At 32.2% G+C, this 23711-nt stretch overlaps 1 protein-coding gene across 1 annotated transcript in view; it reads right to left on the bottom strand.

Moving 5' to 3' along the window:
- Positions 1-1178: 1178 nt before the first annotated feature.
- The window catches only part of LOC118186878 (G protein-coupled receptor 83-like), a 33499-nt gene continuing 10966 nt past the window's right edge, over positions 1179-23711 (bottom strand). Inside the window, exon 2 of the mRNA XM_035357046.2 lies at positions 1179-2839. Coding sequence (XP_035212937.1) covers positions 1300-2751 — 1452 coding nt within the window. The 5' untranslated portion in view covers positions 2752-2839 and the 3' untranslated portion in view covers positions 1179-1299. The remainder of the gene's footprint in view (positions 2840-23711) is intronic.

Below are 23711 nucleotides of genomic sequence, written 5' to 3' on the forward strand. Positions count from 1 at the left end.
AGAGAGAGTGACCAATGTATTTGTGGCAGTACTGGTGACCCAGATCACTATCTGTTTGACTGCTCGCACATGGGAAATTCACATTTCAAAAGACCAACTGCAATCAATATGCCAGCATGGTTCAAGAACACAATTAAGAATAAATATGCGCTCAGCCGCATTAGAGACTGCACTACCATTGCTAAAAGCATTGCTGACAATCTGGAGTGACTTCTTTCCTTGGACACCATGCCGTCAGCAGCCTGCTTTGTACATATATTGATTTACTTAATGTCTTGTGTTTTTTTTTTTTGTTTTTTTTGTTTGTTTGTTTTGCTGTTTTTAATTATATTTAATATTATGACTAATCCAGAACTCATTTAATGTATTCCACAATTTGTAATGTATTTGGTCATCTTTACATCTGTACCTGATTTTTATAGCACATCCTTAATATAACTGTATACCTAACATGTACGATAATAGTGAAATGTGTTCCGCTTAGTCTCAGCAGTCTCCACCATGCACCTTCTTTCCATGTTCTGGTCTTTACTTCAATGTTCCTCATTTCGTGGCCAATCCCCGGAGGACACAGTACTAAGCTCTTTATTTATATTTATTCATGTATTTTTAAAATTACATCGACGGGATCCAACAGGCTGAAAAGCACCTAACCAAGTGGGCCAGCTGTTCCGTCGATGGTGAAAAAAAAAGTTTCATAGTCGTAAATTATTTAGGTTTTGTTTAAAGACGCTTAGATTTATTTGTATTCGTAATACGCGTCTATAAACTGCAAGCTTTAACTTTTTGATGGTCAGGAACGGGCTCAGATCGCATTCCAGTTACGTACCGAAGTGGGCGCAAACGAACACAGCTCATATTACAAATTTACGACTGAGAGATATCACGCGTATTTGGAAAGAAAGAACTGCTTTATATCGCAACTGCCGAAGGGTTAGATGCCTTCGAAATTTCCATATCAAATCCAGCCTTATACTATCTTAAACAACTAGTTTCAGTATCAGATTTATTCATTTGTCTAAATTTTTGGATTCTTAGTTAATATTCTTTCCAAAGAGAGTGGTCTTTCTATCTACAGATTTATTGTCAAATAACGAGCTAATGGCGTGTTGATTAATGACATGAATGGTGACAAAATATGGCTTATGTTATAAATCTGAACAATGTAAATGCGGCTAATCACCAAGACACGAAGAATTTAATAGACAAATATTAACTTATGGTAAACTGCATTATCAAGCATTATGTATACATATTTCGTAAGAGCTAAGTTGAAATATTAAAGTTTTTATGTATAACTTACGAAAAGATATCTGAACTTTCTTTCACTTCTATTTTCACCGAATAATGAATTTTCTCACTGTTTTTAATAATTGACTTTTCCAATGTTTTATGCACTTCAGACTTCTGTTTTTGTAACATGCTCTTTTGAGTATTTGTAAAAGACCTCTCTTCTGTTTTACAAACATGCGGTAAGGAGTCTTTAAATTTTTTACTGGATGAGGAGATTTGAGAGAGATCCTTTGTGTTTCTACTCTCTAGCAATTTGTCTTTACGATGTTTACGCAGCGGATGCGAAACCAAAAAGTTCCTTGTTTTTCTTGGTGTAGTCAGAAACCATCTAAAATTTTGCCCAATCATATTTCTAAATGAGTCATTTAGCCAGCAGTATATAAAAGGGTTGTAGCAAACGCTGCTCATTGCAAACCAGTGGCACATGAGGAAAACAGTAGAGTTATGCTTCATTGGGCCAACAACTCCCCTGGTATCTTGATAGACATGATACACGTTTAGAGGGAGCCAACAGAAAGAAAAAACGATAAAAACTACCATTAACATTTTAATAGTCTTCCATTTGGCTGTCTGAAGGCGTGTTTTCTGATTAGGTGTCACAGCTCCAATAGATGGCCGGTGCCAAATGATGCAACATATTTTTGAATAAGTAATTCCACTAATGAGCAGAGGTATAAGATATTGAATGGAAAGTGTAACAATTGTCAATGATTTTCGAAATTCAGTTTCAGGCTGAGGGTATATAAGCCGGCATCTTATCATCTTTTTATAGGATGTATCTTCAACGACATCCGACAGCAGAGGGTATGGAGAAGATACCACCATTGCCATAATCCATATGAATATTACTTTTAATGTTATTACAGTAATACTTGATCGAGGTTTCAATGGATAAGCAATTACTTGATATCGATCTAAAGCTATGCATGCCATTGTGAAAGAGGACACATTTACTGATAAACTTTGAAAGAATGGTAAGCATTTACAACAAAATTTACCAAGCGGCCAATTGCTTGCTAGTATCTGAGTAAGCTGTAAAGGGATATTAATGACAGTCATACTTAGATCTGACATAGATAAATTTCCTATGTATATATTGGTGGTGGATCTCATGTTTGAACATCCAAACACAATTTTGCAAACAATCGAGTTTCCAAAAAACGAAATAATGACTATTATCATATAAAATAATATGACTAAAGTATTCTTCAATACGGTGTTATTCTCCAAAAGCATGTAGTTTCGAGCAGTCCAATTCTCTACAAGCATTTCATGAAGCGCAACAAGCGTAGCATTGGGATTAGAACGGTTAATCATCAAATTAGTTTGATCTTGTTCAACTTGATTAGTAAATTCAGATTCCTTCGAAACAAAATTTGGGCCAAGAATTGCAAAGTGAATTCGAGATATAATATCATTCACCGACATATTTCCTTTTCTAGTTACTTCTCCAAGCATATTCGATTTGATTCTTCTTACATCTAGGAAAGGTCTTCCTCATCTCATATAGTGGTTAATCTCACGTAGACGCTCTCACGTAATGGTTCTGAAAATAAATAAAATGAAAGAAACTATTATAAGTTTGAACATGGAACACAAATTTAGTTGAAATAAACTATATTTTGGGAAACACGTGAAATTATTCATGACTGTCATTAAACCGGAGCAAGTATGGTAAATATAAAGAATATGCTAGAGTAAAAGGAAGCAATAATTTGGCTAACCTCAGAAGATATCAAACAAATTCATATTTTCTCCTTCAGTTAACAAAGTAAACATTTACATCTATTTCCTCTGTGTTCTTAGTAAATAGTAAGGGCATTTTTTGTTATGTGGTTTCTTTTTGTTTCAGTTGCGTTGTCGTATAAAATTGTTTTTCGTGTTCATATAGAAAATATTGTCATATAGTTTCCAACAAGACCTACATCTAAATCTCAAGAAGTAATTTTGCGTTTTATAGGACAAAATTTAAACCTGTATGATTTGACACTTTGCCATTTACGAACTCGTTGATGATCATCCAAGATAAACAGGATGAGATAATCAGTCTATTATAAAAATCAGCTATACATAGAGCAATAAATAATAATAAGCAAAGCATAGATATTAGACAATTTCTCCTTAGTGTACTAGAAATATCGTCAATTGCCAAAATTACTTACAGAGTAAATTCACATTTCAACTAGCAATAAATCTCACAGTTGAATAACAACTAACAAGAGCAACAACAACAATTCATCCGGGATTTCGGGGACGTATTTTATGCAGTTTAACAGGATCAAATCTGGTGTAGCACGAGCGAAATCTGGTGTAGGACGAGCTTCTAGAAGTTTTAGAAAAAAGCGGTTGGCATTGTTTGTGAAGAGCGTATCTCGCGTTTCACTAAGATATTGTTATAATTTAAACATTGATGCACTAAGAATCAAGAGATAAAAAATTCCATATAAGAAATAAACGCATATATAAACATATGTGGCTACAAATGCGAATCAAATAAATAAATTACTAAATAAATCAATGCAATGTAAAGGAATATATATTTAAATATTTACAGATATATGCAACAATATGTTCCTGTTAAAATCTGTAAATTCAGGTATTTCATAGAATACTTAATTATTTCATGAAATAATTGATTAAGTCAGCAAAATTGCTCAATAAATTAGTAATTCTACATTTTAACTAATTATTTCATAGAACAACTATTTATTCTAAATAAACTAATATAATAGGCAGTTAACGTGTAAAACGAATGATTTAACAGAAATATGCAGCATTCAGAATGTTTTTTATACAAACAAATGGTAAAAACATCTGCTACAACAGAGATTACTACAACGGCATTTGGAATTGAATGGGATATTATTTTTAAAGCAAATTTGATACTTTTGATACTTTGTGTTTCACATTATTATTATTATCTACTTGTTCCGCCCTAAGGCACTACACAGAAGGGAGGGATGCCTTCGTGGAGGACTTTCTAAGGGAAACTGGCTCATAGTAACAGGTTAAACATAGAGAAAAACCACGAAAACGCACATGCAGCCAGCCCTTTCGCGGGATTCGAACCTCGGACAGGACCACCAGTATTGAAGGACCTTACCGCTCGGTCACTGTTGGGTCTCTGTGTTTCACATGAAAATCTTTTTATGTCACTGATCAGTACCTAAACTTCTAATTGTAGCAATCGACCGGAGTGATTTCTTTGCATTCGGCATTTCTTCCACTTCAATTGGCGTTAGTTTACAGATGCTGACCAGGATCGGGGATATAGTTATTTTATATTGCCGTTTCTTTTTGGCAAACGAAAAATACATTTTCGCTCATTTTCATAGTAATAGCTGATACAGATCTGACGTTATCTCTTTTTCCGTCAGCTTAGGTACTGGGATATGGACTGTAAGTCTCATAGAGGTTTCGGAACGAGATTAATCTGACATTAATTTTACCTTTTTAGCCCGAATTTCCAAACAATTGTTTACAGCCTTCGCTTTCCCTACGAACATTGCGTTCATTAAAACAAAATTTGTAGACCGTCTGCATAACTTAGTCTTTTGAAACACAGTCTTCTAAATATGGTATGTCGACAGGATCATTACGTTTCGAGCAAACTACGTTTTCACTACCTGCTTATGAACAAGCTACACATACTTTACTAATAGCAGAATTTAACCTCATTCTTTTCAACCAGCATTATCGCTTCGAGACGAAGTATCGCTCATTATCGCTTCGAGACGAAGTACTCATTTCATCTTGGAACTGACAGTCTTTATCACTAGTGAATCAAATGCTTCGTTCGGAATATGAGTTGTAAGCATCCCGACTCTAGCTACGCAACCAAACATACCCTGATAAGTTAATTAGATTTTTTGTACGCTTTTACAATGATTATTATAAAAGCCTTATTATGGATCATTAGCATTATTATGCAGCCTCAATTACTCATAAAATAATGAAAATATTTTAAACTGGTATCAGCTTAAATATATACACGCACATATTTTTATATACTAAAAGTACGTATTTTGACAATAAATTAATTTAACGCAGAATTTAACTCATTCCATTTTTCTAATATTAGCTTTCTATTCCTTTTAATTTTTTTTTTATCCCAAAGTGATGTTAGCTCAAAGGGATATTTGTCTCGAAACGGCATTTTGCGTCGAATCATCATAAATCATTGTATCACTTTTCCAACTGTTGCCACCAAATACGATATTATCGGCCTGTATTATATTTAAAGAAATTAAAGAATGAAGACTATGCGTGCATATATGTATGTTCCTTGCACTGCGAAAAAAACGACACCTAGAGCCATCAAAGTATGAATAGCGTAGTCCTTTACCTGAGTATGGGCACCTGGAAGCCCGAATTTTCAATTTCGAACTTGTTATATTATCTAGTTTATAATTTTTAAACTTAAAGCGAATTTTTGATTAAGAAACTCAATGATTTCAAAGCAAGCACTGGCAACACACTGTACGGAATAAAATATATTTATCTTCAGCGCGCAAGATTGTCTTTCGGAAATTCTAAAGATATGGGCTCTTTATAAATATTTTTAGCCCAAATCCTCTCGAAACGTGTATGTGTGTGTAAATGAAAAAAAAAAATAAAAAATAAAAAATAAAAAACCCCTTTGCACATAATTAAAATCTGAATGCTTTCAGATTTTTATATTTTTTATTTATTTATTTGACTATTTGCTGGGAAATAATTTTTAAATGCTATTTTCTCTCAGTTTGCTTAAAAAACTACTATTTTCTCAGAGCCTGTAATTTCTCGCATTGTTTTCGAGGTTTGAACAATTCCAAGATTATATATTAACTTTATATTCACTTAATTTCTCATGGCTATTGCTTTTATCATTTCGAAGTTCCAGATATGCCTTTACAGAACTTAAAATTCTGAATTCCATCAAATGCATTTTGTAACTTTACCCCTTTCTGTTGCCTTTGCTGTCTTGATGTATTCTGATAACTAACAAAATCAGTTCCTCGTATATTAACAGTTGGGAGAGAAAATTTTTTATCCGTAATTCTAACAACCTATTTTTCATATCATTTTCATAATCAGATTCATTAAAGTTATTGTTGCATATTCTAACATTCTTTGTGTAGACAATATCAGTTCTTTGACATCTGTGCAGCTATTCTTTCGTTAACTGAATGCTTCTACGCGAAATTTGAGGAAATATGTTTATTTTATGATACATAGTACCGCAGGTAGCGACAACATAGGACATCAGTTCTTAATATTTTCTCGTTACAAGCATTTTCTAAATGCAAATTCAATTTAAATATATCTTCAGTTATAATTTTCAAGTAAAACGAACTCCTTTCTTTGAATCTAAGACATAAAGAGATCTAAGCTTTCGTACTGTGGAGCTCTGGTCAATAGGCGAGGTGACGCAAAGAAAGTCTATACATATTCTTTGAGATGACGAGCATACTGACGTCACATAACATCAGGTATGCTCTCCGAAAGGGTTCGTATGGGTATCGTTCTCCTCAAAGGCAGCCTTTGAGGAGAAACTTTCCAGCCCTTCTCTTTCTTTAGCCCTAGGTAAAGGAATCTTTTAATACCATAGTGAAATGCTCTGTTTTCCACGAACTGAATAGATTTCAGCCCGTTACTCCTTGAGGTCCACTGGCAAAGAACATCTATGTACATAGCACGTATTCTTTGCACTGTTTGTCTTGCATGTATGATATCAACATGTTTTTTACATAGACCTTATAAGAAATAGACGAATCAAAATGGGTTTTCCCATCGTCTAACGCATTCCCGGCTGTCCCCTTGACCACATCCGGAGGAGTACCGACTTGTAGAAACTTAATAATGGTTGGCTATTGCAGCATGTATAATTGTCAAGAAAAAGCTGGTTGTATTTCACAAATTAGAATTTTTAGGCATTTTTATTTTTGAAACTGAGATTGATTTTTAAAAATTTAGCATGTTTATCAAGCATAATTCAACGTTCGAAATGATCATTAAGCTGTTGCATGCTTTCAGGCCTGGATATTTTTGTTTAGCTTTTCCTATGCTGTAAGAAAATTTGTAACTACTTCTTTTAGAAAATAATATTTTAAATCTAAGCTAATAAAACATTTCAAACAAAAAATTTTCTCTTACAATTTTCATGACTTTTATTGGTGTAAATAAGTAAAAAATGCTACAATATCTAAAAATGCATTATTCAAAGTTTTTTGTTCAAAATTCTAAATTGTGCTGCTTTTTAAAAATTATAGGTGAATATTATAGAATAATTTCTATAAAGGAGTTTTATATCAATTATACTTCATAAAACATCATAGTGATAAACACTTTTAACACCTTAATAACTTTTATGCTGTTTAGTTTTTATACTATTTTTAACTGAATAAATGTTTATACATTTATTCTAATGTTAAAATTGTAATAATTAATTGTGATAGTATTTTATAGTGATTATTTTTTAAAATTTATTTCTAGTTCTGCATAAGAATTTTTTTATTTACGGTGTATTTAATTTATTAGCCCAAAGGGGCGGTAGCCCAGAAAGGCTATTAGTTTCGAAACAGCATTTTGCGCTATTTCACTTTGTTATCCATCTGTATTATATTAAAAGAAATTAAATAATGAAGAAGAATCTGCATCTCGCACTATGAAAAAATCGACGGCATCTAGAGCCATCAAATTTTGAATAACGCAATCCTCCACCCGAACATGGACGCCCGAGGTTTGGAATTTCGAATTGATGTTATTATCTACTTCATATTTTGTAAAACTTAACTGATTTTCGATTAACAAACTCAACTAGTTCAAAGCGAGCAATGACAATACTGTACGGAAAACTAAATATTTGTCTCCAGCGCGGAAATCCTAAAGATATGCTGTTTTCAAGTATTTTGTGATATTGCTGTTGAATTGAATTTTATGCCGTTTACGTGCGAAGAACATGATACTCAGTAAATAAAGGTAACACACAAAACGTTAAAAAAGTCCCTTTGGGCGTAATAGTGCTTCCAGATTTTATTTATTTATTTATTTTTTTTTAATTACACTCAGAAAAGTTTATGCTCTGAATTTTATGAATTATTAAAATAAATAATCATCTTATCATCTTGTAATGTTAATAGTTAATGATTATATAATCAAATAAATGATCGTCTTGTGATGTCATAATAATTTTAAAAACCACTGCCTGAAAATGCTCATAAAACTTAAAAAAAATAAGTTATCATATCTTGTTTCATTTTACGTTACTTCTTTCAAAGCATCATGTACTATCAACCTATTTAATTTTACTTTATTTGTACGCAAAAGTAAGTTCATAAATTTTGTGTTTAGAGTTTTTACCGCTTTGCCAATGTAAAGATGTTTATACAAGAATTTCGGGCGAAAAAAATGAACAAAATGCAGTAAAATGTGCTTTAATGAGCTATATTAAATCTTATATGAAAAAACTGTAACCTCCGTAATCTCATCACTTATACAACATATCACATTTAATAATTAAAATCAGTTATGTGATACAAAAGCCATAGATTTTAAAGTAAACCAGACCGTCCCTACTCCTTCTTGCAGACATGTGGGTGATGCGCGCTCCGCCCACTGGGTTAGTTTAGACTCTTATAAGGTCCATGGTTTCTTACGTCCTGATTTGCTTTTTTAACACTGCCTTTGCTTTGGCCATGATTTTGTGAAGACTTTAAGACCAGCCTTCATAGACCTATTAAATAACTTAAAAGGCCACGTAACTTCTAAGTTATTAATAAATCTGTTACAAAATTCTCTTCCATTGTTATATACATACATGGATTCCGAACAACAAAAATATATGAAGCAACTGTGCTATAACTTCTGTTCTCTTTGTTTGACGAAACAATGTTCTAAAATTTTGTTTTTAAAAAAGCTTTGTTTTTAAAACAACAAGCTTATTAAGATGGTCTTTATAAACTAAAATGAATTTATTGTTTCCATCAAACCGTGAGTGAAAAATCTATAAGGTCTACCTGACATCGTGAATTCATATGGAAAAAAAATATAGGCTTAACAACAACACTTTTTTTTGTCTGCTTTCCTTTTTTGTTGACAAATCTCGCAAAGATTCAGGAAAATCATTTCGGGTGATACTTCTAAAAGTATGATTAAGTTCTTTTATAATTCGGTTGCCCAACAGAGAAATGAATTTCGTATAAAATGTCAAATAAAGGATCATTTGAACAATAAAACACTTTACCTAGTTTTGCATCTGTCTTTGGGACTATTAATTTTTGTACTTCTTGAACTTCAAGGATATCATAATGTTGAAGTAACCAATAATCCTGTGGAACTATCTTTTCTGATATTTTTAGATGTCTTTTCGTCAGTTATCCAAAGTAATAACTCGTCATCGGGTGAATAAAGACCTATTCTCTTTCACATCACGCTTACTTAGCAAAGATTAAAGCCTTTCTTTCATTCATTTTTCTCTTTCTTACTTTTTATGTTCAGCTAAAAAGTACACATATTTAAGGGAAATAGAGTTTTCTGTTCAAAAATTAGAATTCATTAAATAAGAAATAAATCTATGGATCCTTTTCATATTAGATAAATTTAATTTCCAGGTTAATTTGATTATTCTAAGGAACACTAAGGCTATCTGCCTAAGGGGAATGATGGAACTTTCTGAAAAACTTTTTAAGGAAAACTGGCTCGCATTCACGTTACACCTTCGAAAAGCCACAAAAACCAACCATGCAGCCAGCCCGTTCGGCCGGATTCGAACCGGGACTGAGCTACCAGTATGCAGCGACCTTAACTGCTCGGCCACTGGTGAGGCATTTTCGTTTCAGCTAAACGGAGAAAGTAAAATACAGTAGTATTTTCAGATACCATTTTTTAATAGATTTCGGTTTTAAAGAATTTTCGGATATTCAAGTATTACAAAAATGTATAAAGAACAAAATTAAAATAAGATGGTGTGTTACACTGTTAAATACTCATGCTAATATTCACTGGTTTTTACCGCAATGTCGGCTATAGGGTTCTGACTGTTAAAATAAAATAATATTGGGAAAAAATAACAAGGAAATAAAATTTACTATTGTTTTCGTTCTGAACGTGCAGGTGAAAGGTACTAAAATGAAAGTTTTTGATTTAAAAAAATACAACAGAGAGTGATATGTGCATTTAAGCTCTTCTGGCGAAACGAAAAACCTCTTTTGTGAGTATTATACACATCATTCACTTCTACGGATTTCCATATCCAACAATAAATGGTGAATAAGTGAATTAATATATTTACTTAATTACTGCGAAATATATATCTTAGTTTGAATTTTAATTCTCTTCTTACCTGAATAATAGGTTGTAATAAATCTGAAAGCAGATTGAAAGAAATTTTTTAATAGTTCTAATTGTAAAAAAAACAACTAACTTGTCGTTTCTAAGACAACTCGTATTCATGGACATAGCCAGCGAAGTGCAGAGAGACGTGCATTTGTGCATCCCCCTAAACGGATGCTATTCTCTTTTTTTTTTTTTTTTTTTTTAATTTGAACCAGCAGAAATACACGAACAGTTTGCTCTATTTCTTATTCTTCTTTAAGTGTTTTTTTCTCTCCTGGTCCAACAATTTTAATGTTTTCCACACCTTCAACGATTCTTACAGCCAATCTTGCAGATAAGCAACTGCCTACCGGCACTTGGAGACGCGACAGCCTTTTGTCTTTTGTTTGCCTTTTTACCTTAAAAGATATAAAGATATAAATTAGTAACGGGTATCTGGTTATAATTCCTGGTGCTTCCTGTAGACAACCATTATTTCTTAGTCCTCTGAATTCGCAAATAAGTGATCCTGAGGTCTAAGGGAAGGTTTGTTTATGAAAAACTGGTGAATGACATTTGAATGTCTCAGATTTCTTTCCTGGGTTAATGGGAAGAAATATTGTTGCGGTATAATTTGTAATTCCAGTCGGTATGGTACTTTTCTTGAATTACAGTTTGGCAAAGTGCTTAGCGTTAAATAGTTAAAGTAACGAGCTTTGTAAAATGCAATATTTCGCTGAATCTGTTCGAAAAAACACTTGCAAGTGGAGCTCAAAGCTTTACGGTGATCAGTTATAGTTAAAAAAATAGTTATATACGCAACGTAAATCACTCCTTCCCTTTCAGTGTTCACTAGTAGCCGAACGGTAAAGTTGCTGAACACTGCTCATTCAACCTGGCTTCGGAGAGGGCCTCCTTTCCTTAGGCAGATAGCACTCGTGTTCTTCGATATAATCAAATAAACAAAACCAATCTCCCCTTTATACGTGTGTACTTCACTACGTTTCCTTTTTCTGCATATTTTCTCATCTTCCAGACGGGGAAAATTTCTTTGAAATTAGTACTCTTTGCTTACGTTTTTCAGTCTTCAAACAGTCGATCTAAAACCAACTTTTGCGACTCACGACACTTTATTGTACATATCAAAATTTTGGTGTTATAACTACAAGAAGGATGCATGTAAGGAAGTTTTTTGGACACAAGTTTTTTTTTCTTACTATCGGTAACCAGAGTCGACGTAAGGCATAAGATACCTCAAGCATTGTTTAATGTCATTCAAAATAAGCATCGGTTATTGTTCTATAGACCACGATTAACACAATTAGGAGACATAAGCACAGCTTACTTTTTTGGGCTACTATAGAAAAAAAAATTTTAAATCAGACAGACGCACAGTCATGAGAAGTTATAGCAAGATCTACAGCTTCCTAAGATCCGGGACCTTAGGCTGAATCTTGTAGACCTAAGCAATAGCTAGGCCGTGTTGTTGGATTTAATATTTAACAATCTAAATATTCATTCTAAATTCTTATTGGGCTATTGGAATTTATAATAAATAAAAATTGAACATAAATGAGGTAATAGTTTTGCAACTTTTGCCATAAATTTAGACGATTTACGTAACCACTGGAAATATAAATCGATGCACTGACATTTATCAAATTTATTGCATGTATATGATATTTTTGAAGGTAGCAGTAAATGATAAAGTTAAATGCAACAAAAACTTAAAGATTGTCCTTTTTAGCACCAGAGGTGGTATTAGTTTCTGTCGTCACATTTAGGTCCGTATCACCTTTCAAATAAAAGGATGTTGCCACCAAATGTTATCGCCATGTATTATTTTTAAAGAAATAATATAGCAAGTATAAAAAATATATAGCAACACTTAACACTCTAGCGCGAATTCTAAAGATATACTATTTTAAAAAGCTTTGTAATTTTCCCATTGAATTTTATTTTGCCTAAGTTCGAAGAAACTGAGAAAGTGATGCTTAATATGTAAATTTAAAAAAGACAAAAAGTTAATAATAAAAAGATTAGAAAAAAAAAATGTTGAGTAAGTCATCTTACTGACAAAATTGAACTTTGATATAAGGAACTGAGAGAAGACTGAAAAAGATAGAAAAATGTATGGCAACACTTAATATTCTACCAGAAATTCTAAAAATACTCTGGATTTAAAAATTTCGTGATTTTACCGTTGAATAAATACTACTTAAGTGCGGTTTGGTTTAGCTTTTTGAGTAGGGCAAAGCACGCTAGGGCGATCTGCATAAGAACAGTGATACCTTCATGGAAGATTTTCGAAAGGAAACTGGCTCGTAAACATCGTACACATGGCTAAAGCCACGAAAACGACCATGCAGCCATCCCGTTCGCCTGGAATCCAACCCATGATCCACTGCCAGTGTTCAAAGATTTTACCGCTCGTCCGAAGCAGTCCTGCAGTATAACGGCGAACAAAGCGATATTTAATAGTGAAATTTAAAAAGACAAAAAGTTGTGTTAGTAGGAATGAGCCCAAGAGCAGATTCGTGAACTGCGAGCTCAACAAGAGTGTAAAAAACACTTTAACATTTAACTTTTTAAGGGACACTTAACACTAACACTTAACTTTTTAAGGGGCTGCGGGCGAAAACGACGCAGCTCTTCAAAAGAGGTGCTCGGAAATAGTTTTCTGCGTCTGTTCTGAGTATGTGCTCTATTTTATCCGAGCTTAATAGATAAAATGCGTACCAACGACCTATCTTTCTTGTAGTATTATAAAAGTAAAGTAATATAAGTATAAAGTAAAGCTATTATAAGTCGCTTTATAATCGAAATAAAGCACCCACTCGAAACTGGATTATGAATGACGATTTACGCCAGCAAAACGTTTCTACTACCCTTCACGCCTTGTCATATCATGCAAGAGACTTGTAAAAATCATTTTTCATATCAGTGGCGAAATCATAAGAAATAGCTGGTAAGAAGTTTCTAGATATTGTGAACCTGCAAAGGCATTTATATTTGGGCACCAAAATGTAGCTGAAAAGAAATCAAAATGCATTACCGTCAATAATTTCCATAACTATATTTTGTTGAACTCATGATATCTCTCTAAAACAGGGTTCTCAATCAGTAGGGCAATCTTTCCCTAGGGGAGATAATTTCATACTTTCAGGGGGAATACAGTTAGCCTTTTATTTAGCTGTTAAATATTTAGCTTCAGTTTATGAATATAAGGATCTGTTATTCCAGGTTTAGTGTTTATCAATATTTTCTATAGCTTTTTCGTTATTTAATTTCTAAAATCCTTATAAAATAATAAATATTTAAATAAATGTATGTATATTTTTCAATTTTGCGAAAAGAGGGGGAGGGGATGATCTTCTAGCTGTGGTGAAAGGGGTACATGGAGAAACGAAGGTTAAGAACCGCTGCTCTAAGGGGTAAAACACAGCAGGAAGCAATTAAATATCAGGGTTTTATTCGTCTAAGAATTGAAGCGGAAGAATAAATATCGAAAAGGTCTAAAAAGGCTACTTATATGTCTTATCATTTCCAAAAAGTGTTAATCAGTTTCTTTGGATAGGTGGTGAAAGACGCTATAGCACGGGATGCGAGAAATGTTTCTGCCTACAGCTTAATTGCAAATGAAATAAGCGGTATATCTGGAAAAGAGCAGCTGTCAGTTGGTATTCGATTTTTTGCAAAGAAAAGATGCGGAAGAAATGCCTAGGATTTATCGAACAAAATGCGATGAATGCTTCTACTTACAGCAAATGAAATAGATATTTTTCTGAAAAGGGAAGGATTTGATCCGAGTTAACGTGTTGGACAGGCTTACGATGGATGCTCAACCATGGCACGGAATATTAGAGGTGCTTAAAAAATGTTGCTATAGCATAAGTATAAAAACGCCTTGTTATTGTGCCACTCACAAACTACAGTTAGTTATGAGCGATTTAAACTATGTGCCGAAAATCAAAAATACTATTGCTAGTTAAAGGATGTGATAAACGTTTTTGTGAACCTATTTTAAGAAGAAAATATGTAGTCAATAATAGAATTTTATGTGAGAAGTATCAGCATATTGGAATAATACCAAGTAGCACATGACGTAGCAAAGACGTTGCAAACTAGTCCGAGAGGTTTCAGAGTGATCGTGGTAACTTTCACGACGTCTTTGCAATGTAACGAAGACGCAAAATATTTGTCGTTGCATCTTGGCAATTTGTCGACGTCGCTGAAACGTCGTGATATGACCGCTTTTAGACGTGGTCGTTTTAGCATCTTTTTCAAAGTTCAGCAGCGTTTTAGAATTTTAGAATGTAAAGAGACTAAATCTGCTGTTTCAAGATTCTGAAGTCCGCATAAGATTTATTTTGCAATGTTTCACTACTTTATTTCGTCTAAATATGTTAATCTAAGATTCATCTAATGAAATATAAATTTAATATAAATACTTGAATTATTAAATTTAATTAGTACTAAAAATACGTGCTAAATTATTGTTTAAAATTTTGTTAAAATAATTAATACATTAAATATTTTTTTATAAAAATTATAGCAAATTATTTAAAAATGAAACTAATCTATAAAGTAAGTTGTTAAGTTAAGCATTTTATATATTTTAAAAAATCATATTTCCGAAATCAATGCAAATCACATGTTAGCAATTATTTCACTGCTGAAATATGAATTTATTTATTTATTTTTTTGGAGTAAGGACGAATTTATTTGAATTAATATGCTGAGATAATATGAAACATTTTAAGACAGAGCAAAAAGTACAATTTTCGCGAAGATATGATTGTGAGTGAAGATGTATTCATGGATTAAAAATGCGGCGATTTTAAGAATTCCGAGAAAACGTCCAATGTTAAAAGACGATGCATATCCATGCATATTTAACGGCTGTCCAATATATATGACGGAAAACTTACCGGCAATCAGGAGAAGCAGAACGGAAAAATTAATGGAAAAGGAGAAAGAAATATTAAGAATTTTCATGGAAAACGACAAAATAAATGGCTTTGATAAATTACTAATAAATGTTGACATCAAAATTAGAGAAACTGTGAACAAAAATACGAAATTTATTACCTATAAAAATTCTGATGAACTGCTTTTCCCCATGATAACTGCGCATGCGCAAAAATATGGCGTTACTTTAAATGTGTCATATTTGGCGCTTTATCTCAAAGAAAATACATTTCAGTTATTTAGAAAATGAGCAAAGCATTGCCGAGAGACTATTTATGAATCAAGACTTTATTTATGAATAATGAAGAAGTTTATTTATGGTTTACACGTGAACTCATTGCCATTTTGAATGAAACGCTTTCAGATAATCTTGAAATAATCTTGAAAATCCAGACATTCTGTTTTCAAATTCCATACTCATTTCATTTAAACGAATAATAGCCGGATTATTATAATTTCTAGCTTTGCAAACGCAAAAATACGGTTTACTTGCTCGTAATTTCTCATATCAATCACGCTTAACATCACAACGTAATACGAAACTGGCGGGAAAATGAGACTCTTTTGGCGCAATCTGTGACGAAATTTCGTACAGGGGGAAAGCAAGGATCAAGTCTGTATTTAATGTAACCGGTTAGTAACTGCACAGTAATTTCAAAAGCCATCTTATTTTCAGGAATATTTTCTTCACGATTTTGTAATTCACCTTGGGAATTAAATACTGAAGAGCTTCAATACAGAAAGAGAACGATGTACAAGAACATAGTAATGATGTCAGTTTATTTTGAATTGAGAAGAAATCGTCGTGAAGTGCCGAATTTCTACTTATTTTGTTTATGCATAGCTGCTCTGCAAGATAACACCAGCTACAATCGTCCATGCAGTGAAATAGTGTTCAGTTTTGGTGTTTTATGTGTTTCCGGTGATTAAAATTATATGGTGGTGTTCTCCAATAGTTAGTGGTTCCAGCGGTGCAATATTTGGATACACGGATTAACGTTATATTTGGATACAAGGATTCGGTTATAACCTCCCAAGTGCTATATCGTATATCATTCATATTTATCGATTATTGTATTTATAATGACACGTTGGTCCTCAGACTTTTCGCATATGATAAAAAAATAGTGTTAAAGAAACATTAGCATTACTGTGAAATATTGTAATTTATAATTATGTGATATTTAATTGTGTAATATTAAAACGCTACATTTTTTACTGATTGCAAATTGCAGTTTTGTTACTTGTCGTTGACGTATCTCTTCATCCAAACACCATGTAATACGTGTATTTTTTAAAATATTGTCGTTATGTATATCTAATAGATTATTTCAATAAATGAATGTTGGAAATTGGGTTTTATTCTTTATTAAATTTAAGTATATTCTATTTTCTTGGCTTACATCTTATGTGCTTGTGAAACCAAAGAAATTCATAATAAATACAGACAAAAAATTTCATCGTGTGCTATTTAACAAAGAGCTTACTTTAACGTTCTTACTATTGTATACTATATTATTTAAATTATTTTTGTACAGTATCAAAAGGAAAGATATTGATTTTAAAAAGTACATGAAATGATCATTGTAATCTACCGCACTATTCTAAAATGTAGAAACGAAAAATAAGTAAATACATTTACATATGATCGAAAAAAATGGTGTTAAGAAACATCAGCATTACTAGTAAATTCTACAGTCCACAATTATTGCACTTTTAATTGCTTACTATTTAAAAAACACAAATAATTTTTCATTAATTGGAAATTTTAGTTCTGTTACCTTCCTTCTGCTATTTATACTTTCAAACACTGCTAGTTCATGTTTTTTCTTAAATAGTGCTGTCATGTATAGGTTATTATTTCATTTTAGATATGGATATGGGAAGTTTTTTTTTGGTTATTAGATTTAGGTATATTTTTGTATGAAATACTTTTGATCACATTTATTAAGTACTTTATACAGTCTTTCATTTGCATATCTTGGAGATATAGAAGTTAATGATTATATTTTTTACTGTGAAACGCGAATAAATTTATACTTGAGTTCAAGTAAAATACTGATTATGTTACCTTATGCTTCCTAATTTAGCATAACAGGGGCGATTTTCATTTTCTCTGAAATTTAACAGAAATAAATGTGAAAATGCTGTTAGAAACGCTCTTTTTTTTTAACCCACATATATAGCTTTACTTTTATTTATGTCTGATTGAGTTTTATTTACTTGTATTATTATTGTTATATATTTATAATAACCACTTTCATAATTACTCTCACTTACGTACTAAAGGATTAAGAAAAAAAAATGCTGAGATCTTAAATAATCGTAACTTAGAATTTAATTTATTTAAAAAATATAGTTTAAAGTACTGAAAATAGTTAAAGCTGTTATTAATTATGCATATTTAGTCTAAAGAGAAAAAGTTGTATTATCTTCTGGTTTTCAGGAAATGATAAAATATTTAAACTTTAGTAGAATAAAAAATTTTAAAAAAGAAAAAAATACATTAATTATTAAGCTTGTTTTTTGCATAAATCATTACGTAACACAAGGACATAATAACGACGTTTTCACAACTGTTGCAGCAAAATATAATCTGCGATAGATGCAACAACGACGTCTATTCAGCATAAACCTTATCTGCAAACCTTTGCAAAGGTTGCAAAACAGTGGAGTTTCGCGGACATCTGGGCGTCTTAAAGACGACATATTGCAACATAACTCGCGACCAGTTTGCAACGTCGTCTCGACGTTGCCCTGCTGCTTGAGGATATTTTACATGTAGTATAGAGACTGGTAAAGTTATCAAAAGAAGGTAATGTTTCTACTAAGGCTATGGCAATGCTATAGGAAACAGCCATTCCAGTTACTTTGTGCTGCGACGAAATCGGAATTGATCGTCTGCATAGGACTAATTGAAAAAGGATTCGGCTGTGGTGGAACCTCTGACTGGTATTTTACAATCCAAAAGTCTTAATATACTGCAGTGTGCGGACCTCCCAAATATAATTTTAATATTTGCAAAAAAACATCGTAAACCATCAGATGTTTTTTGCCAGGAAATTATGTCTGTCGTGAGCACTACTGTAAACATTGGTAATGAAGGTATCGAGGATAATGTAAGTGTGGCAGCATCTGTCAATTTCTCCAATAGCTACAACCGATGAAATTTTGGAAAAGATCTCTTACTATCCCGTATCTGGATTTTTTAATATTATTTTTGGAGGGGACGGAGATATTCTGGCAATAATTTATCAGCAGTTTTTTTGTTTTTATTGCAACCTATGACTTTGTTAGAAATTTCAGAGGAAGAATTTATCAAAAAAGATAAATGCTTTCGTTATTTTTATAATTTGGAAAATTTTGATAGCCAGATAGAACTTTAGTATAATATCTGAAAATCAAGGACAATAACAGCATGAAGGAATTAATATAGATGATTTGGTAAAATGGATGGAAAAAAATTGAAAAGTGATGGAATTTTTTACAGAAAGGGAAATATGCCTTTTTTATACTTTTGCCTCCAACATGTACTTACGAGACTCTTGAGAGCCGTGCCTAGAGTAAAAAGTTGTTTACGCTCAGCAGTGACAGAATCGCTTGAATGGGCTGTGTATGTTAAGTGCGCATCGATAACTTATTCAAAATAGAAGCATAGAAATAGAAAGGAAGTTCTTGAAAGATTTAATTCAGACAGAAGAAAAATTTTCGATTAAATTTTTAAAATAATAAATTTTAAAAGTTAAAGAGTAAATTTTAAAGAGTTCAGGAGTCTCTTTATTCTTATTTCCCAGATTTCAACAAGCTGCTCAAAATCATGTACATATTCTACTCCATTACTTATTTTTATTTGATAGCAGCAAAACATGTGAGGGCTATCTACCTAAAAAGATAATTTTCTAATTGATTTCTAATTTTTTCTAATTTCTAATCGTATTTGAGTTATGATACATGAATAAAACACGAAAACTCTCAGTCCGGTAACCAACGTTCTCTGAACTGGTGTTCAACTCTTACTGGTGCTCAGTAGTTTCATCCACACGAACACTGAGGTACGAGTTCGAAGCTATATCGTAATTTCATTTTCTTGGTTCTAAGATCGTTTACAACACCCTAGCTTTGATCCTGGCTACACCCATACTTGTACTCATATGAAACTAAGTAACGCAACAGCTTTCTGATTGTTATTTTAAAATGGTAATCAGATGTCTTTCCTTGGCAGATTTACTTTAACAAACATCTAAAATGAAGTTCAGTTTGCTCTGATTTATGCAACTTGATAACAGCTCTACAGAATGACAATAAACAAATAATATTTATTCGCTTAAAAGTTCTTGTAATTTAAATCTTGACTTTCTGAAGAAAAGTTAAAGAAGGTTTCAACATGTTATTTAACTCGCCTTATTAAATCTCGAGTTTAATTCATACTACAAGGACTTGAATAATTCTGTTTGAAGTTGGCAGTTGCTAATGATTATAAACAAATGATGTTTACAAGAGTCACTTTAATTCAGTAAGTATCAAAGCATCAGACGGCGATGCAAAAATAAATGCAAACAATAATAATAGGTATTATCTTTCCTCTATCTTACGTGTTTAGGATTCAATATATAAAACAGACCTATACAAATGAGAAAAGGTTTGTTTGCCAAACTGAGTAGTTTGAAATTGTTTTCAGGTTCGTAAAATGATTTAGAGATGAATTCATAAAATGACTTCTAGTTGCGCCAAAATTTTCCGCCATTTAGGTATTTTCTCTGATTAAAGCATTTTTTTAGCTCTGCACTACATCTGAAGTTTGAAAAAAATTCAGAAAATATATGATAGAAATTTGCGCCTATTTCAGTTTTTTTAAAAAAAATTTACAAAACTGTCTTCTTTAAAAACCTTTTACCTTTTTATTTCTCAAGATTGCATTTTCAGATTTTATCTGTTGAGCTATTACCTCATTTATCTTCTTGGATTTTAGTGACCGAAGCATCTATTTGGTAAGTACTGGTACTGCTTATAGTAAATTTCACAGAAATACAGACCAGCCTGAACATTAATATGAAACAAAATTCTACCTCACATTGGTGTTATTTTTAGAGACCGTTCCATATTGAAAGAACATTTAAATTTTTCTTCCTCACTGAGCAAATCACTCTTCAAAATATCTTATTGGCACAATAAATTACTTTTTTGAGAAGAGATATCGCATGGCATCGAAATTCCCGTGCTTCTTTTGTAAACAAAGGCTAAACTAAATCTGAATTTTGCCTAATTTAAATGCGGCTTATAAAGAAGAAAGCAATATTTATTTCAAATACCGTGCCTTTTTGTTAAATACTTATGAATACCATAATATTAACGTTCCATTTATTATTATCAAGCTTTTAAGTGATTGGTGGTTTTCGGTGGGACGTGTATTTGCCCATGTTAATTGTTTGCTATGAAAAATTAGATAATATTCAACTACTCATTTTACAGTACACAGATGCATTTGTCAGCTATTACTTAAATGAGAATTATATCACTAAAGCTGTTTCAGCTTAGAGAGACTTTAATAAAGACAATGCTTTTAAGTATTAAAAGCATTAAAATATTATATAAACCACCAAGCATTAAAATAATATATAAACAAGAGTTTAAAAATTTGGAAATTAAGATTAAAAATTATTAAAGTGGCGCAGTATGCTGCGAAATCAATTAAATAGTCAAGCGGTAATAATTAAATCAATGTTGGTGGTGAACAGTCTAACAGGAAGAACACACATCAAAACTGAAACAAAAATAAGACAACTCAATAACATAAAAATAATAATGTAACGAATAGTTGAAAATTATTTGGTTATTTATCCATATTGAAGTTAACTGTCAAAACTGCGTTATGTTTACATTTAATGCAGTACAACATTCAATATTCTTAGTAGAAGCGCTCTGCTTTCTAAGACGAGAGGTTTATCTAAGACGAGAGGTTCGACCTTGAGCAACCTTTCCGAAAAAAGTATCTATCAAAAATAGAGATTTGTTCAATCGTTCCTTTCCGTACAAATGAACACCCCCAAAATACTGCGCTTTAGTAAGGGGCCACCATTTATTTTCTAATGATTTATTTATGTTTGACGATTTATTTATGATTTTTGTTCTTAAGAATCAGCATCAGTTTACTATATACTTTAAACTGTGATCTGGAGATGAATTTAGTTAGAAAAGCTTCAACTATAATTTATAATTTTCCTTTCAGTACCCCTTGAATTGCGAAGAGTTAATTGCAGTCAAAGCGTATGCTACGTCATACGTTAAAAAAGTATGCTACGTCATGCGTTTCTTACATTTTCTTACATCTACCTCAGCTCCATCCGTTAGGTATCATTTTAAATAAGTAAACTTCTTTACGTTACTAAGCCTATAGTTTTCGTGGAGAGCTACTACAAATTAAGAATAAAACTCGTTAAAGCTTAATATATTGCTATTGTCTGTAGGCAAGGATGCTTTACAGTATTTATTAATCACTTCTGGGTTCCACAACATTCGTTCTGTCAGGTTTCTGAATTTCGTTTTCTTCCGTTTTCAGGATATTGTTCTCGTGGATGTTTAAGTAATAATATTGTCTTTGTATTCTTGTTGTATCTAAGTTTCCTTTTTTATTTCCTCAGTTTTGCACAGTTTTAGAACTTCATCGCCGAGTTACTTCTAATTCGTTTTGAACTTTTTATTAAAAGTCAAATCTAAGAGTTTTGATAAAGTTCATCAGTTAAATAAACTGACATTTCCTCTTTGATATCGGTTTCTAACAGTTTCATAGAGTCAGTTGTTGCGCGTCTGGCAGGGCATCTAACTTTTTCAAAGTTTCGATATTCATTATAATGATTTAAATTATTGAGTTCGCTAAATAAATTTATTCACTTCGTTATTTATTTGTATAAAGGCCTTTCCCACTTTTCGACACCATAAATATTGCAACCAAACACAGCTCTAGTGCAGTTTCTATTTTGGATTTAACATCAGAGTCTGGGCTGGATTAACCATTAAGCATTATAATCACATGCTTAAGGTATCAAAAAAAAAGTGGGCACCACTAAAAGTTCTTTACATCTTCAGGAAAGGGTGCACTAAAAATTTTCCCATTGCTAGTTTTACCACGGAATATACGCTGCAGCTAAACCAAAACAGAGAGAGAAAAGGAATAAAGAAAAAACTAGGGTAACATATGTGGGGGCACCAAAACCTTCTAAGTGCTTAGGGCCTCTAAATTTCTTAATCCGGCTTTGATAGATTAATTTAAATATCGCTTATCTGTTAGACGAGGCCGATTTAGCTTAAGATTTTTTTTTAATACACACATTTACTGATATCCAAAAGATAATACAGAACAAAGAGGAAAAACATATATTAAAGTTATGAATCACGTTTTACATTCTTATTCCTAGTGAGATACCTCAAAACAACTCAGACGCACAGCGCCATCTGACTCCCTCTTTTTAGTTTCTACCCCATATTCTTTAAGATATTATACTTTCTAAAATGAAATAATATCAAAAGGTAGATCTAGTCATGTGTTCTTATTTGTAAAAACATGAAACATTATACTCGTCATCCCAAAGTGGAATATTATACATTTTAAAAATGATTAACAATACGCAAACTGAGAATTAATCTGTTTTGTTGGTCTTGCGTTCATTCTGAGATAGAAATGTTTTTAATAAATTATTTCTTTTCATGACATCAGTGAGATTAAAAAGTAATACTTCTTTATTATGGCACTATGATTTCCCCTTCTCGTTTCATTTTCTCACATTTATCAGAGTATTTTATGCATTACTGTACTCATGAGTCTGATAATGACCAATATTTATGTGAAAACTAATAAACATAGGTGGTGAATCTCACTATTTTAAGACCACCATCTCTACTGAGGATCAAAAACACCTAGAACCGGAGGTGGTCGTCTTAGGAGAGAATTATATATTTTTTTAATACCTGAGCCGCTTTGATGAAAGCAGTGGCATTCCATTGTTCGCAATACTCTTTCGCAAGCCATCGAACCTTAAAAAAAATAAGGAAATCGTTGCATTCTCTTTCTTCCACTTCATTTAGGCAAAACTGATGGTGATTTAGTATATCATTTGCTCTTCTACGATGACAAGATGACGAGTCTGAATTAACATCTT

The sequence above is a fragment of the Stegodyphus dumicola genome, chromosome X1 (genome assembly GCF_044657685.1).
Source record: "Stegodyphus dumicola isolate Sdum_Otavi_A_Nest chromosome X1, ASM4465768v1".
NCBI lineage: Eukaryota > Metazoa > Arthropoda > Arachnida > Araneae > Eresidae > Stegodyphus > Stegodyphus dumicola.